General features: G+C 43.5%; 1 protein-coding gene across 1 annotated transcript in view; it reads left to right on the top strand.

Moving 5' to 3' along the window:
* The window catches only part of MRC2 (mannose receptor C-type 2), a 531676-nt gene that overhangs the window by 164153 nt on the left and 351058 nt on the right, over positions 1 to 16465 (top strand). The window contains 1 exon segment of the mRNA XM_086923828.1: positions 14999 to 15112. Coding sequence (XP_086779954.1) covers positions 14999 to 15112 — 114 coding nt within the window.

Below are 16465 nucleotides of genomic sequence, written 5' to 3'. Positions count from 1 at the left end.
TCTAATATGGTGACGGTGTCTTCCAGACACCGTCCACCATATTAGGATGGCTGGCAAAGTATGCTTTTCCGCGGCGGGTTTTCCGCTGCGGAAAAGCATACGGATCTTCACTGCGGGGGCCCGTTGCGGGCCCCCTAGGTGAAGGGGGGCTGGGGGGTGCACATGGGGGGTACCTATGGTACCCCCCTGCATTTGCATGCAGAAAGCTGCAGGCACAGCGCGGTGCCTGCCTCTTTCTGCATGCAAATGCAATGCGTGCTTTTTTAACATTGCCGCGGGTGCAGCTTGAAGCTGCACCCGCGGCAATGTTAAAAATAGAGGATGTGACCGCCAGGGTGGCGGTCACATCCTAATTGCACAGGAGGGAACTCCGCATGCCATGCGGAGGTTCCCTCCTGCTCTGGGGTCGCGGACGGACGCAAGTCCGTCCGCGATCCTAATCGACCCCATAGTCAGCAAATGAATTCACACACTCAAAGACTGAATTTCAGACCAATTGTTTTTGTATAAAAATATTCTTTTAGTTATTTTTATTTCTAGAACCAAGAACGCCTGGCACAGGGAAGCTATAAATGCTTTACAGTAGTAATGCAATTGAAATGAAGTTTGAATGATAATTGTATATGCACTTTGGTTTGATTTACAGTATGGATGCAGAGAAATGCAATACTTAGTAAATGCAGTACATAGACTTGAATAAGCATTTTAGTAAAATAGCAGGTAAGTAACTTTTGAGATTACTAGGCTTACACAGAGTAGTATACCTAGATTCTACTTTGGGACATTTCCTGAAAACAGGTAAGTAAAATCGTTTTTGTTAGATTATACAATTTTTAAAGAATTTCTTTAGTTTCTCAAACTCCACACAGAGAAACTTTTCACAGAAACAGTCAATGTTATCCTATCGAGGAAATAGTGTTATCGGTTTTTAGGTAAGTATTTGGTAGTGGGAGTTGAGGATCTGGGGCTAGACTCATGGGTCCCCCATGGTCAAGGATGCACTCTAGTTACACCCTCAGCAGCACAAGGGCGGATGGGTGTAGAGTGCTGAGGCCCAATGTTATCCAATGGGGGTTAGGGGGCCTCCGGTTGGTGGCTGCTGGCTAGCAGGCCACTTGGTTGTGGGAGCAGACCTCCTGGACTTTAGCTCAGGGCAATGGGGAATCAAAGTAGCACCAAAGGTGCACCCACAGCGGCACTAGGGCGCCTGGTAAAGGGTGCTGTTTCGGCATCAGGAGCCTTGTTGTTTTCAATGGGGAACCTCCGGTTTGCAAAGGCACTGCAGACGAAGGTCTTATGGGTGTGACTCTTGTGGAGGGCTAAACAAAGGAAAAGCCATGACAAATGCATGCAGGGACAAATGGGAAGAAAGAATATGCGAGCTACGGTGGAGATAGCAAATGGGAAGCCTATGGGTGGAGTGAAACCCATAAAATATTAATTGCGTGTCTCTTAGAGACAGCGTATTCTCTCTTTAGCAGAGACCTAAAAGAAGTTTGGCTCGCTTTTTTAAAAACATTTTATTTGTTGTTAATCAAATGGCAATTATCAAGGTTTTCTGTGTATGGTTCTTCACCATTCAAAGTATTACTAACCCCAGTACAGTACACCAGGAGATTCACATGGTGGTACATAAGACACTCCATTTACTTCCTTGAATCAACTTACCATCAATGTAATGGCAAATAGTTACTTGAGCTATAACCTCTAACAAATAATCATCATAGGTTCCGAGTGTATACATTTTTAGTTTGGATGTGAAGCATTTCACTTCTCGGGTCTACTTTTACTAAGTTTTCCTTGTGTTTGCTTTTTTCTACTCAATCCCCCTCAGAACACATGGTGTCTCGGGCTGTTGGCATATCTGGGACATTGAGAGTATTGTCCAGCCTTAAATTAGCTTAAATTATTCTCGTACCCCCAGTGAATGTGTTCCCCTACTCTAGCAGTGTGTTTTTACCCTCTTGCATCAGCCTAATCTCAAGGTTGGCCAATTTCTATACATTTTACTTCCATGAATAAATCCATGGCCCTTCAGATGAGTTCCATCTCAGTGTTAACAGTCTTTTAACCTGTAACTGGGCCATATCTACGAATTTATTAGTCACTTTTTCTCCTTGGGCCTAGGATACAGACCTAGCATACACATTTCTGATGTTGGCAGAATGTTTAATTAATGGAGCGCATAACCTTTTCATTATTTTGTGCTAGTCCAGAGCACTGCCATATGATGTGGCAAGGATCTGATCCCTCCTCCCTGCTTCTAGGACATTTCCTTTGGACCCCTGGGTAGAATATAATCACCATACTAGGGGTAATGTACGCTCTAGGGATGTGATAGAAGTGAATCAATTTGAAACAGGCATTCTGAAATATTTTTGTGGCACGTCGAAATACCCATTTCCAGTCCTCATCAGTTATAGAATTCTTTGTATCTGCTGCCCACTTCACCCTTAGGGCTCCAGTTTAATTTTAGGCTGAGTAAGTATTACCTGTGTAATGGGTAACAGCTCCGTGCGGTGCCTGCCATTTGTGGGCACGGTTATTTTTAGGCGCTGGTGTGTCAGGGTTTGTCAGATCCCAGTTCTCCTCACTTATTTTAGTGTTACTGTCAAGACTAATTTAAGTAGTAAATGTCCCTGTGAGGTTTCAATTATTCTGCTAATTCTCTGAATTCCAATAATACTTCTCCCTCATGTAGGTCTTCCACTTTTCCAATTTCCTTGGTCACTTATGTTTTCTCCTTCCTGGGGAGAGCCTACAAAACACCCAAGAGGCATGTCCGGTGTATATGGGCATGGGGTGTGACTTTCATGGAGGCATCTGGGCCAGCAGTGTTTAAACATGCACAAATGTCACTGCATTCCAGGGTTTTGTTAGAGCTACCGTTATCAAACCTGTAAGGATAGAGTGTATGTCTTGGAACCAACCTCTCGGGATTACAATAGGTAGAGTGTGGTTAAGAAGTATAACAATCAAGAGAGTGCCACCATTTCTGTAACTGCATTCCTTCCCACTAGTGTAATTGGAAGTGTCTTCCAAAAATGTGTTCTACCATGCATTGCTGGTATAGCGGACCTGATATTCCCATCCAGGAAGCCTTTTCAGTGCTGTAAATCTGCATTCCTAGGTAGCGTATTATTAGAGGCTTCTATTTGTTTTCCCTATTAGAGGGTCTTGCTTACCTCCGCAAGCTGCTGCACCAAATAACCACTGGATTTGTTCCAGTACATGGTCAGGCCTTCCAATTCACCAATGTTGGTGAGATTATTTATAGCTTTCTCACTGTCTGTGTGTCTATTTCACTGGAATATTTTTGTCACCTGCATAAAGGGATATCTAATGTTCTGTGTTTACCAACTTGATGCCTTTTATATTGGTCTCCTCTTCTGATCCTTGATGCCAGTGCCTCTGTTACGATTGCAAATAGGAGAGGAGAAAGGGGCAGTGCTTGTTTGGTCCCTCTCTCCGTTTTATAGGCCCCCAATAGCACCTGTCTGGTACAGAGCCTTGCTGTAGACTCCATGTACAGCAGTTCTGTCCATTAGCTGAATCCCCTGCCTAGTTTCTTCCCTCCCATTATTGCATTTAACATTTTTCATCTTAAGAGTATTAAATGCTTTTTTTGACATCAACTTTCTTTATTTTTTACCTTTGAGTGTCTTCCTGTCATAAAAAGGGCCATAAAGATGGATCAAGGCTATTTGTGAGCACAAAAGGATGAGAGGCCTTGCAAATAAATTACAAGAAATCCCTGAGAACCTACAAAGACAAATCCACACCGTAAAATCCACACAGGAAAGCCTTCAAGTACGAACAATGAAGATTTATTTAACATTTATAAATCATCACAGAAGGAAAAAATGCAGTGATTAGTCTTTTCAATTCAATATACTTCAAATGCAAATAAAAGTAACTAAGCCCAGGCAGTAGAAGGTGACCTCTATTCTCATTAATAGCCTGAACCAAATACAGTTTAGCACAGAGCAAATATTAAATCACGAGCAAATAGTCAAAGGGGACGCTCAGTTTAAAGGAAGGAGAGAATCAAGAAAAATCTATAAATGTTAATTTGATAAGAAGACTGACATGGAGTCTGTCTCTAAGAATTCAAAGGAAGAACCTTATACATCTTTAAGAATGAAGGCAAAGAAGAACATTAACATGAAGTCCACCTTCAAGAGGAGCATTGAAAGTACCAGATTTACTTCCCAAATACAATGGCTTTCATAACATTTTAGCAGCAGAGATTCAAGCCCTAACCATGATGTGACTACGTAAAATAAGCTCACTCTACAAATCCTCCCAAAATTAATATTCTAGGAGTCCCTTTGTCCTACATACAAATAGAAATTACATTTCATTAGTAAAGTATAGCTGTTTGAGAATATGAAAGAACCATGTTCTACCAGCAAGACAACAACTTTGAATGTTTAAACATTGTATGTGTGTTCCTCGGCAGAAGGCAGTGAGCTCATAAATTGTTCCAGATAAAGTAAACATTATCACTAAACTAAGCATATGTCTACTATTTAATGAAGAGGAAAAACACTTTATGAACTAAATAATGAACATGATTCACAGCTCAAGTTTTAAAAGCCAGGATTTCAGTGCAGTCAGGCTAAGTCCATATATTGGTTTTGCAGCTTACTTATGCTAACATAAACACACAATTTATTAAATTCAGAAGGACATTGTAACACTAGTTGCTCAGACAGAAATGTTATACCACATTTGAAATGTGAAGTGTATGACACTGCAAATAAATGTGAGTCCTTGTTATGTCAACTTTTAAAATGCTCCATTATGAAAATACAGCACCCGTACATTATTTGTAACTTATCTATATTAATTTTTGCACAGCATTTGAATAATTCTAAATTGATTTTCCTTCACTCTCCTTACATCCGTGATGGAGTAACTTCTCGGAATAGACTTGCACTGGTCGATGTGTCAGTGCATCAGGTTCAGCATTAAGGGTAACAGTCTGGAGGTGAGAATAGTGCTTGGTTTTAAGGTCGAGCCAAGCGGCAGCGCATATGCGCTGCTCGCTCTGCAAGACTGCTGTAGTAGAATATGGTAGATTGGCCGCACCCACTCTCCTCCCGTATTTTTAATTGGCTTGTGACATTGTCTTTCGTAAATGCTGCCTTCGAATTCGTTAATAAGCTTGTCAGTCCCTCCTTAGTATGGCCTTGTCTTCATTTGTTTCCTCCCATGGCGACTGGCCATTTACTTCGGCTGTTTCACTGGACCTGTTATTTCGTCTGTAAGCACTATTTATTTTATTGAGATTCTCCTACTGCAAGCCAGACAGGCGTTTCAGCTGAAACCACTTGTGTATTGTTAAGCAGCACAGCCGCCCCCGTAGCACGGCGTCTGCTTACAATCACTTTAACCCAACTTTATCTTGTGTCTGGTACGACCCCCCATGTAAAATGGATTTAGAAATTATTAGCAAATTAATGTCATCTGTACTAAAGACACCTGACGGGTTGTTTTCAAAAGCCTGTTTTTTTAACAACACTACCACCACCATCAATACCACCACCTCCTCCAATACCACTACCACCAATACCACCACCTCCTTTAATACCACCATCTCCTCCAATACCACCACCATTACCACCACCACCAAAATAACCAATACCACAACCACCATTACCACTACCACCACCAATGCCACCACCACCAATGCCACCACCACCAATACCACCACTACCCTCAATACCACTACCACCAACACTGCCAATATGCCTACCACCAATACCACCACCACCATCAATACCACCACCAATACCACTACCAATACCACCATCACCACCACCAATACCACCGTCACCAACACTGCCAATACGCCTACCACCAATACCACCACCACCATCAATACCACCACCACCACCAATACCAATACCACCATCACCACCACCAATAATACCACCACCAATACCACCATCACCACCAATACTACTACCAGTCCTACAATACCGCCACCACCAGTACTACCATCCCCACCAATACTACCACCACCAATCCCGCCACCACCAATACCACCACCTCCACAAATACAACCTCCAATACCACTACCACCACTACCAATACCACCACCATCAATACCAATACCACCACCTCAGTGCCTCTCGCTCACTAGTAATAGCAGGGGCACTGTTCTGAGGCCGGAGCTGCAGGCGAGACCATCCCTCCCGAGGCAGGAGCTGCAGCTGAGACCATCCCGCCCTCCATGGCTGCCATAAAGCACAGCCTGCCATGCACCAGGTGGTGAAACCAGGGCCCTACTACAGCTGGAGTGTTTTTATTAGGCCAAAGATAGCAATGACATTACACAATGCCACACTGCACACTCAAATCATGGAGAGGGCAGGAAATAGCCTACCACTCTTCCTCCTGAGCCGCAACAGTGTAATCAAAGAGTGAAAGGTGTTGGAGACCTTTGTTAGTGTTTACAGGTCGTGTCTAGGTCATATGTAACTCTCAGTTCACACTTTCTGACTGTTTAGTTTACAACACTTACACATCTTCACTGCACTATTTATCACTATTTTGAAGACATCGCAGACCGGTCTCCTCCACTAATATTTACAATCTAATAAGCGGTCGAGAAGGCCCTTTATTGCAATGCAATAGGTCTCGCATTTGCGAGAGTTTAAGCTATTAGTATTGTAAATGACAATGCCTTTTATTTATTTTTTAAACCCCCAAAACATAAATAAAAGGCATTGCCATTTACAATGCCAATAGCTCAAACTTGCGTGAATGCGAGACCTATTGCATTGCAAATGCTTGTTCATAATTGCCAATAAGCATCAAGAGGGGCCTATAGAGTGATGCCTCTACAGTCTCTACCCTGTTTGTGAAGAGCAACTGCTTCCGCTTCTCGAGTGGAGGCCAGACGCAGATGTCCCTGTTATACAATTCCTCCAAAACAGGAACAAGCAGGTAGATGAAAGTGGCATAGAATTCGATTAGAAATCCATCAGTGTGTGGCATTTTCATCCTAGCCATTTTCTTTTACTGCAGTGCCGCCATTTGTCTATTACTGGTCAGTGGCATATCTGTAGCAGTTAGTGCCTTTCTTTTTTGAGTTGTGGTATCTGCTTCCCTGTTCCTAAGATGTTCATGTGCCAAATGTATAGCTATATGGTTTTTCTCCAGCAGCAGCAGTGTACGCGGTGCACACTTCTCCATCACAGTGTCTCATCTTCCAACTATCCTATCACTGGCCGGAGCCCCTTTCTTGTGTCACTGCCTATCAGGCACCTTCTCTTTCTCCTTCTCGTCTGCTAGTTAACCGTTTGCACTTAATGTATGGGAGCTACTTCCATATCTCATTCACTGCTACCCCGTTACAATGATCTCTCCAGTTTCAGCGGATTCCACAGCTTCTTATTTTCAGCTGGAGAAATGTAATATACATCCATGCGACCATCTCACTGCTAAGCTACAGTTCTAGTCTGATCCTCCAGGTAAGTCAATCAGGTGTACCCCTTACCACGTTCTCCAGCTGATAGTGTTCACCTGGGACCTCCTGTTTCAATCAGTTCAATCAGTGCTATGGAGGAGAAGGGAGGGTTCCACTCACCTGTGTCTTGAGTTGGTAGCGCTTCATCGATCTATAACCTTTTCACTGCCCTTTGATGTCTCGGGTGCCTGTCTTTACTGGGAGGGTGAACTACCCTCTCTGCATCGCTTCTTTTCAGGTCACCATCTTCTTATGGGCCTTCACCCATCCTGCATGTAACCACATGCCGTCTCCGATCAGTCTTTGGTGCGGTTGGAGCTTGCAATCACTTCACTCTCCTACTAGTTCAGTGTGAAACTAGAGTGCTGGATTACCTACCACTTAGTTAATCTCCTGGGCATCATTCCTAGCACATGCCTCCCTTCGTCACAGGCAGGTGCTATCTTGCAGACTCTGTTTGGCCCTCTCTACCATTGCTTCTTCATACATCATAGCAGCAGTATCAGCTCTACGCCACCATCCACTGTTCAGCATGATTGCTCTGAAATTGAGTAGATGCCCTGTGTGTTCCTCAGGATTTACGTGATGGCGGAGGCTGGCTCGACGCATAGCAATGAGCGTGTTATCCCACTGCCATCAGGCTCTGACCCCTGTGGATCACTTTCTTCATTCTATATTCCCTGCTCCAACTCCACGCAGTGGAGAGATTCAGGACTGTTATGAGGCATATAGTTGAGGCTTTTGTATTGTGTGATCCTGGTTCCTCAGAAGCAATATGCCACCTTGAAGGCCCCCTCTCAGCAGCACTGAGTTTGTTTCAAAAGTCTTCTCAGAGGTCCGGGGGGAGGCTAACGGAAGGAAGAGTTTTTGTTGATGGTGCTGAAGAAAATGTGTTCTGAACACTAGCTCTCTAGGCATAGATGCCTAAAATTGTTTAAATGTAATAGCACACAGGAATACATCTTCCTTGTTGCTCAAAGGAAGACTACAGAGAGAAGGTGAATGGGTGTTAATCTTCGTTATACTCACAAAATGACTTATGCAAACATGCTGGGTATTCTATCCCACTTCCCAATGTTCTGAGGTTGGTCCCTGCCAATTGGCCCAAGGATCAGTGCCAACACTGGGGTCTCTGGCTGTGTAAGCGGCCTGCAACTGTGGCACACGAAACCACATAGCAGCATCAGAGCAATCAGCAGACAATAACAGGATATACAATGATGAGTATGTACACTGAGCTGGAGCAGAGGCACATAGGGCTGCCATGGGCTAGCAGTGACCACTGATAACACCACCCTTGCTTCCCTCAACTTTCAGTGACTTGGGTATTTGGTTAGCTCTTTATTTTCTTTCACAGTTTGCACCTCATGTTTGGCAGGCCACGTTGACTATACTAGCAAACAATATAAAATATGAGTCCCTTTGGCAAGGTTTCCTCTCCGTGGATAAGGTTCCTCATCACTTGACATTCAGATGAATTCCTGGTAACCAGAAACCAGATGCATCTCAATGCCAGTACACTGACATTCCGTACTCTGACTTGTTTAGCCTCAAGTTGGTGGTCATTAACTGATTAAAGAGTAAGCTCTCATAGCATCTAATATTGAGCTGCAGGCACTCTTGGCCATGGCAGTTTGTTTAGTGTACTTCAATGATGGTAAAAATAATCCCCCCCAAAGAGCTCTGAATTTAGTTACTAGTGTGACACTGGTCTACACCAGTGAATGAGGCAGATGTTGACTCACATCAATGTAGATCTTGATATCTGGGACTCTTAGGGTGATAACAACTTCTATGGTTTCATGTAGCTCTTCTGGAGCTAAAGCTGTCTATCAAAACTCAGATAAACACAACTTGGGTAAATCCTGGTTCATAATGGATTTAATTATATTCTAAAGGGGTGAAGAGGACTTTAAGCATCTTGGTAAATTTGTGTAAATGGTATCCACTCCTTAAATTTGCCAGGGTGAATGAATGTAGTGTTAAGTCAACATAATACTTCTCAAAGAAGCCATTGAATGTCCCTTGTTCACTCGGAACACATAGCATTCGCTTTGTTGATTAGGTGTTAGACAAGACCTTTTGTTTTACTAAAACAAAAAAAATCTTTAAAAATGCATACATCCATACCCGGCTTTCAGTCCGCTCTCTTTATTTATTAGATTGTTGTAGAGTCACATTTTGATTCCGCTCATCACTGCATACAGATGAGGTAATGGGTCAGTCCACTGCAGCGCTTAGTTTACTTCTGTGCGAGGGACAGCATTCTGCCCTTGCTCAATGTCATCATCCTCACTGAAAATAGTCATATTCAGTGCCAAGAACTAGCAGGTCAATGTGTCTTTAATTTACATTTCAAAACCATTTACTAAGGTCCAATAGCTTCACAGGTACTGCTGCCAGATTTGCTGCTGCTTGCAGTGCACTGCATCCTGCATGGGTTCTGCAGGCCGCACTCCTCATTAGTTAGGCTTCTTTAAAACTATTGAAAGATGGCTCCATACATACCAACTTCTGTTTTTTTATTTTATTTTTTAAAGCCTTGATAAAAAAGACATTGTTAGACTTTACCAAGAACATACGGAGGAAATCTGCATTGGCAGCCAATACAAGATTTATTAGCTTTCCCAATTCCTGCTTTGTGAAACTGAGCTGCCCTGCCGTTGTACATTTTTTATGGCTAGGCCCAAGGATTTCCCCCCCAGTTAGTTCACTTTCATAGGTGGCCATTGAGGGTCTCCTGTTTTGAGACATCAGAGCTGGGCTGTGATGTTGAGGGGACAACCAAAGTGCACTATCCATTGTTTGAATGACTAGTGCCCTATCAGCCAAGGTTATGAGAGACTGACAGTGGTGTTACTCAAACCTATAGTCAAGGATACACCTCTTTATACTTAAACTGCTATAGAGGGATTGCCTATTCGGTCCCTCATGTAAAAGTTTGTTTAGTCTCCTGTAACTGAAGTCTTTTTCCTCCATGACATCTGGACACATTTGAAGTTTGCCTACACAAATGTGTTGTTGAAGGGTAACTTAAAAATGAACAAAAGACCACCTCCTCTTGGCAATGTAAAACAGCTCATTACTTTTGTGACAGTGAGAGCCAACATCTTTACTCAAGTAAGCAGCCGGTCTCAATTTGCTGCTTCACAGACAGCTATTTTTATACAGAGTTAAACAATAGGGATTGCAAAAGTAAAAATGGTTACACATTGCTGCACGTTAATTATAGAAAACATGAGGTGTGACCCATAGACTTTAGCCTAATTCACTACACATCCTTTATTGTAGTTCTAACAATGCTTTTACTCAGAGACACCTGTGTGCTTGGGCTGAATGCATATTTATTGGTTTGTGTGGTTTTTCATTGTGCTCCTAAGACCTCTTATCAGATTCCATGTGTTATTGGCTAATTCAATTTCCTGCTTCTATTGTCTAATCATCTTCCAATTTATTGTAAACACAAAATACGTGCCTGTGTGCTAAAGCCATAAATTCCTTTAAGCTAACTAAAAACAAGTTTTCCTTTTATGTATGACCTAACAGGTCATGCACCCTGTTCTCAAGTAAACTCTTCACCTCTTTTTCATCAGCATGAGCTTTTGGCCTGCACTGCTCTTTTATCACGTGTAACTATGCAACACTCTCTACTGTTGTCTGCTGCTGCACCATGTTTTCACATTTCATATATTACATTACTGTGTGGTGTATGTCACTTTGACTTGTGTATCTGGGCATGTTGGACTCCATGGGTATGCTACACAATATAGTGGTCTTGCTTGTGCTGGGCTGCCAGTGTCCCATTGGCTCTTGCAAGAGTCCTCTCAATCTCCCTCCCTCAAACCATCTGTCTATGATCATTGGGTAAGTAGCCCACTATAGTCCCTTCGACTTCAGTTCCCTGGCCATTGTGACCCCTAGGTACTAGTGGTAAATGACATTAATTGCTCCAGTTAATGTCCAGAAAGCTGTACCTGTCGCCATGGGTCCCCATGTAAAGGTTTCACAGCTGGCAATTTCCTTTTCATCTGGCTTTTCATAATTAGAGGTATGCCTGAACTCTGAGACGTGAAATGGGGAAGATTTCTGGTAGTTTTGTGGGAGGAAAATGTATTCCTTATTAATTAAGAATTGGAAAAAAATGAATAGGTGACAGGTAGCCAGTTAGATGGCAACGTGAAGGTGTTCTCAAAAGCATGTTTAGCACCATTAGCTGTTTTATCTAACTCCCTTTCACAAGCCATAGTGTTTTAAGGAAAAAAAATAAGTGTAATCTAGTGTGGATTTGTGGGGAAGGCCTGAATAAACGTCATGATGAATTCCACTAATGTGTTTAGAACTCTTTGCCTGATGTATCATTGTGCAGCTTGCAGACAGTGTGTGCCAAATATGCATCAGATTTCTGCAACTTGGCCAGCATTTTGTGTTGAGTCCGATGTACTGATCAGCCCCTTTGCAAGTGTATATTCGTAAAGGGTTGCAAAACTCTCCTAAATATTAATGAAGGGGGTCACATTTTGTGACTCTTTAGAAATGACTGTAAATTCATGGATGGAGGTGTGCAAGAGAAAACAGATTGCCTGTCTCCGTTCACAACTCAGAATTTGTTTTAAAATCAGTCATGTCCCTTAAAGGGATGGGTGGTGCTTTTAATAAAAAAATCTTGACATGCTGGGAATACTTTTGGCAGGAAGAGGGAGCATGCAGTTTATACGCTCTTCTGATGCTGTCTTACCCAATTTCTAAAAGGGAAGCTGAGCAATAGTTTACTTTTCTTTTTTTATTCCTTTTCTTTTTAGGTCTCGACTATTCTAGCCTGTTAGGGATTGAATAGACGAGATTATAGTAAGCAGTCCGAAAAGTCTACCTAGCCTGCGGATCGCGTACAGTTCATGTGAGGCAGGCGTGTGAGGCAGGCGCGTGCACATCAAACACCATCGGCCTCGGCATCAGACTTCAAAGGAAGCCGCTCGCACTCCACCATTTGTCTGAGCCTCAGCATCAGACTTCAAAGGAATCGCTCCCAAGCCCCTCCCCCGCCCCCACCCCCCAGACTTCAAAGGAATGCGCTCCCACTCCCCCCCTCCCCTCCCCAGGCACAGGAATGCTGAGAGCTTGGTTTTTTTGCATCCATCTCGCGAGGAAGCCGTGTTTTGTTCGGCATTCTCTGCACCTTTCTCAATTTTTTTTTCTGGACGAAAGTGAAAGCCTACCGTGCTTGTTTACAGTAGCCTTGCTCCTCAAATGCTGTTGCTGTGTTGCCATCTCTCTAGGGTCAAAGCTTGAAAACACTCGACTTGCTCGCTGCAATGCTACATCCGCTATGCTTTGCCTCTAGACACGTTGATCCCTCGCAGACTGTGCTGACTCGGCCCCTCCCGATTCTCAAACTGACCAACGCAGTCACCACGCAGACTCTTCTCTCTGTCTTATGATGTCTGCCCTGCCACCATTTACTTCGGACCCTCACTCTCACACCTCCTCACCCTCACACCCCTCACCCCTTCTCACCCTCTCACACACCTTCTCACCCTCACCCACCCTCTCACACACCTTCTCACCCTCACCCACCCTCACTCACTCTCCCACCCTCACCCTCACTCAGCCTCACCCCCTCACCCTCACACACCCTCACACCCAACCTCCACCCACCTTCACTCACCCTTAAACCATCACCCCCTTACACCCCCTCACACACACACACACACACACCCTCACCCCCTCACAACCCCACACCCCCTCACCCTCCAGCCCCCACACCCCCACCCTCACCCCCTCACCCACCTCCTCACCCTCACACCCTCTCTCTCACACCCCCTCATCCTCACCCTCACACACCCTCACCCACCCTCACACACCCTCTCACCCTCGCACACCCTCTCACCATCATACACCCTCCCACCCCCTCACCCTCAAACCCCCTCACATCCCCTCAACCTCACACCCCCTCGCCCTCACACCTCCTCACACCCCCTCACCCTCACACCCCCTCACCCTCACCCCCATCACCCTCACCCTCACACACCCTCACAACCCCACAGCCTCCCCCTCACACTCCCTCCCCCCTCACACCCTCGCACCCCTCACCCTCACCCTCACACACACCCTCACCCTCACCCCCCTCACTCACACCCCCTCACACCCCCTCACCCTCCCTCACCCTCACCCTCCCTCACCCTCACACCCCCACACCCCCTCACAACCCCTCACCCTCACACACCCTCACACCTTCACACACCCTCACTCCTTCACACACCCTCACTCACCCTCACCCTCCCACCTTCACACACCCTCACTCACCCTCACACCCCATCACCCTCTCACCCTCACACCCCCTCACCCTCACACCCCCTCACCCTCACACCCACTCGCCCTCACACCCCCTCACCCCTACACACCCTCACCCCCACACACCCTCACCCCCACGCCCCCTCACCCCCACACACCCTCACCCTCACACCCTCTCACCCTCACACCCCCTCACTCACCCTCACACCCCCTCACTCACCCTCACTCACCCTCACACACACTCACACACCCTCACCAGCATAGCATAACAAAACATAGCATAGCATAACAAAACACAGCATAGCATAGCATAACAAAAAAAGTATAGGATAGCAGAGCATAGCATAACAAAACATAGCATAACAAAACACAGCTTAGCATAGCATAACAATTCAAAGCATAGGATAGCAAAACATAGCATAGCATAACAAAACAAAACATAGGATAGCAAAACAAAACATAGCATAGCATACAGCATCACTCCGCACCACCATAGCATCACTCAGGGGCACCACAACATCACTATGCGCTACCACAGCATCACTGAACGCCACAGCATCACTCGTTCGCCATCACAACATCACTCAGCGCCACCACAGCATCAATCTGTGCAACCATTCAACAACACCTGGTTCAAATATGTTCTCTCAATGTTTCAAGCTTTATTACAAATGTAACAAAAAGATGTTAATATTTCACTTCTGTTCTTGGATTTTCGTCACAATAAAATACACTGAACATAATCTTCACAAAAGTTATTTACAAAACTTTAAGCTATTGTCATTATAAATTACAATAACTTTTATTTAAGTATTAATTATTGAAAAAAAATTAAAAGCCATTGTTATTTGTAATATCAATACATGCAAGTCACGTAAATACAACACATATTGCATTACAAATGCTATAGGTGTCACATTTGCGAAAGTTATTACTATTGGCATTGTAAATGACAAAGCTATTAATTTCGCTATTTTCAAAAACAAAACATTTATAAAAAATGTGTCATTTACAATACCAATAGCTCAAACTTTCCTAATGCGAGACCTATTGCATTGCAAATGCTTGTTTCATCTTTCCCTCCTGTTCACATTGCACCATGTCTACTCCTCTTTCCTCTTCTTTCTTTCTCTAGTCCGATTCGTCGACATACTTTTTCTATAGCCATATCGTTTTCACTTCTTGTCCTACCCGCTGCTTTCTTCACTCTGTCTTTTGTTTATTTCCCAGGAGTGCTGACCGGGTACAGTTCCACCCTCTGGATTGGGCTGAATGATTTTGACATCAATGGTGGCTGGCAGTGGTCTGACAGCTCTCCCCTGAAGTATCTCAACTGGGAAAGTGGTAAGCTAAAGACTTATTCACATGCACACAAAGTATTTAGATCCTTAGAAATTAGCTGTATAGGGTGGCTCAATTCCATCCAAGCCCCCCACCCCTTCAAAGGAAATTGAAGAAAGTCACATACTGCTGAACTGGGACCAGACCAATATAAAGTTCACTTTTCAAGTTTCTCTTGCAAACGCTCCAAATCTTCAGACATTAAGCATTTAAATACGTGTTGCTACCAGCCACCCATGATTGTGTCTCTAAAACAGAGCTGCAGAAAATCAATAGTAGAGAGGAAAAGAATAATGAAGTCGGATCCAAAAACTTTCACGGTAAAATGTTGTTTCCATACCGCAATATAAGGGCTAACGACATACGCAATGAAAAGTGTCCGCCTTCAACCTTGGCCCAGAGATTGGTATGAGGTCCAATGCAAAAGTGCTGAGGCGTCTACAAACCAGTCCATTGTGAACTTTCTTGGTGCTCTGACAGCAGTGGCAAGATAAAAATAATTTGAATACGTTACAATTGTTTAGTCTACAGGACTGAAGACCTTGAAATGGGCTTGCATCTAATTTATTTAGATAGTTTATGCATTTTGAACACTCATTTTGTTGCTAGATATTGATGTTTGCACAAAATATTTAGAAATGCATTCTAAAGTTATCGCCAAACCCAGTCAACAGATTTTCCCAGATAGGGGTCTCTTCCTACTGGTCTCTTTTCTCAACCAATACCTTCCCTCTGACATCATTCTAAATTGCTGCTTCTACAAACAGTAAACTATTATAATCACTACCCCTTGGTTTACTTAATATTTATTTGCTAAAAACACCAGATGTTTTTGTATCCTTAGTTAGCATTTCTAAGTGCAGTTCTTAAACCTTTCGATTTCCTCAACATAACAACAAAATTATTTTGTCATAACATTACAGTGCAGATTAGGTTGCTCAAGTTTGTTTATTATTATTGTTATTATTTAACTTTGTGTTTAACCAAACAAATGTTTATATTTAGTTTGTTGAGAAGTCACATTTAGCACTCTAATGATCACCATCAAATGATGAAAGCCGAGATTCTTAAATGCAGCCATATAAAACTGCATTCAGCTTTGCAGCATCAGCCAAAAATTTGGAAAACGCACACTGGGAATAGGGTGTGTCATTTGGCACACAGCTTGTACGTTCAGCCCTGTAGCTGGGCTTAATGAATTAACCAGATTTGTGTAGTGATTAAAATATGCGTAATTCTACCAATCCAAGTTTATATAAAAGAATCCTTTATTTCATGAGATTTTTCCATTCATTCACGTAGGTATAGCTTTATTTGTACATTGATGTTTTAGGTCCTATTGCATTTTTGGAACGA

Source organism: Lissotriton vulgaris, chromosome 5, assembly GCF_964263255.1.
Source record: "Lissotriton vulgaris chromosome 5, aLisVul1.2, whole genome shotgun sequence".
Lineage (NCBI taxonomy): Eukaryota > Metazoa > Chordata > Amphibia > Caudata > Salamandridae > Lissotriton > Lissotriton vulgaris.
Note: the sequence above shows the minus strand (reverse complement) of the source record. Positions and strands in the feature narration are given on the sequence as shown.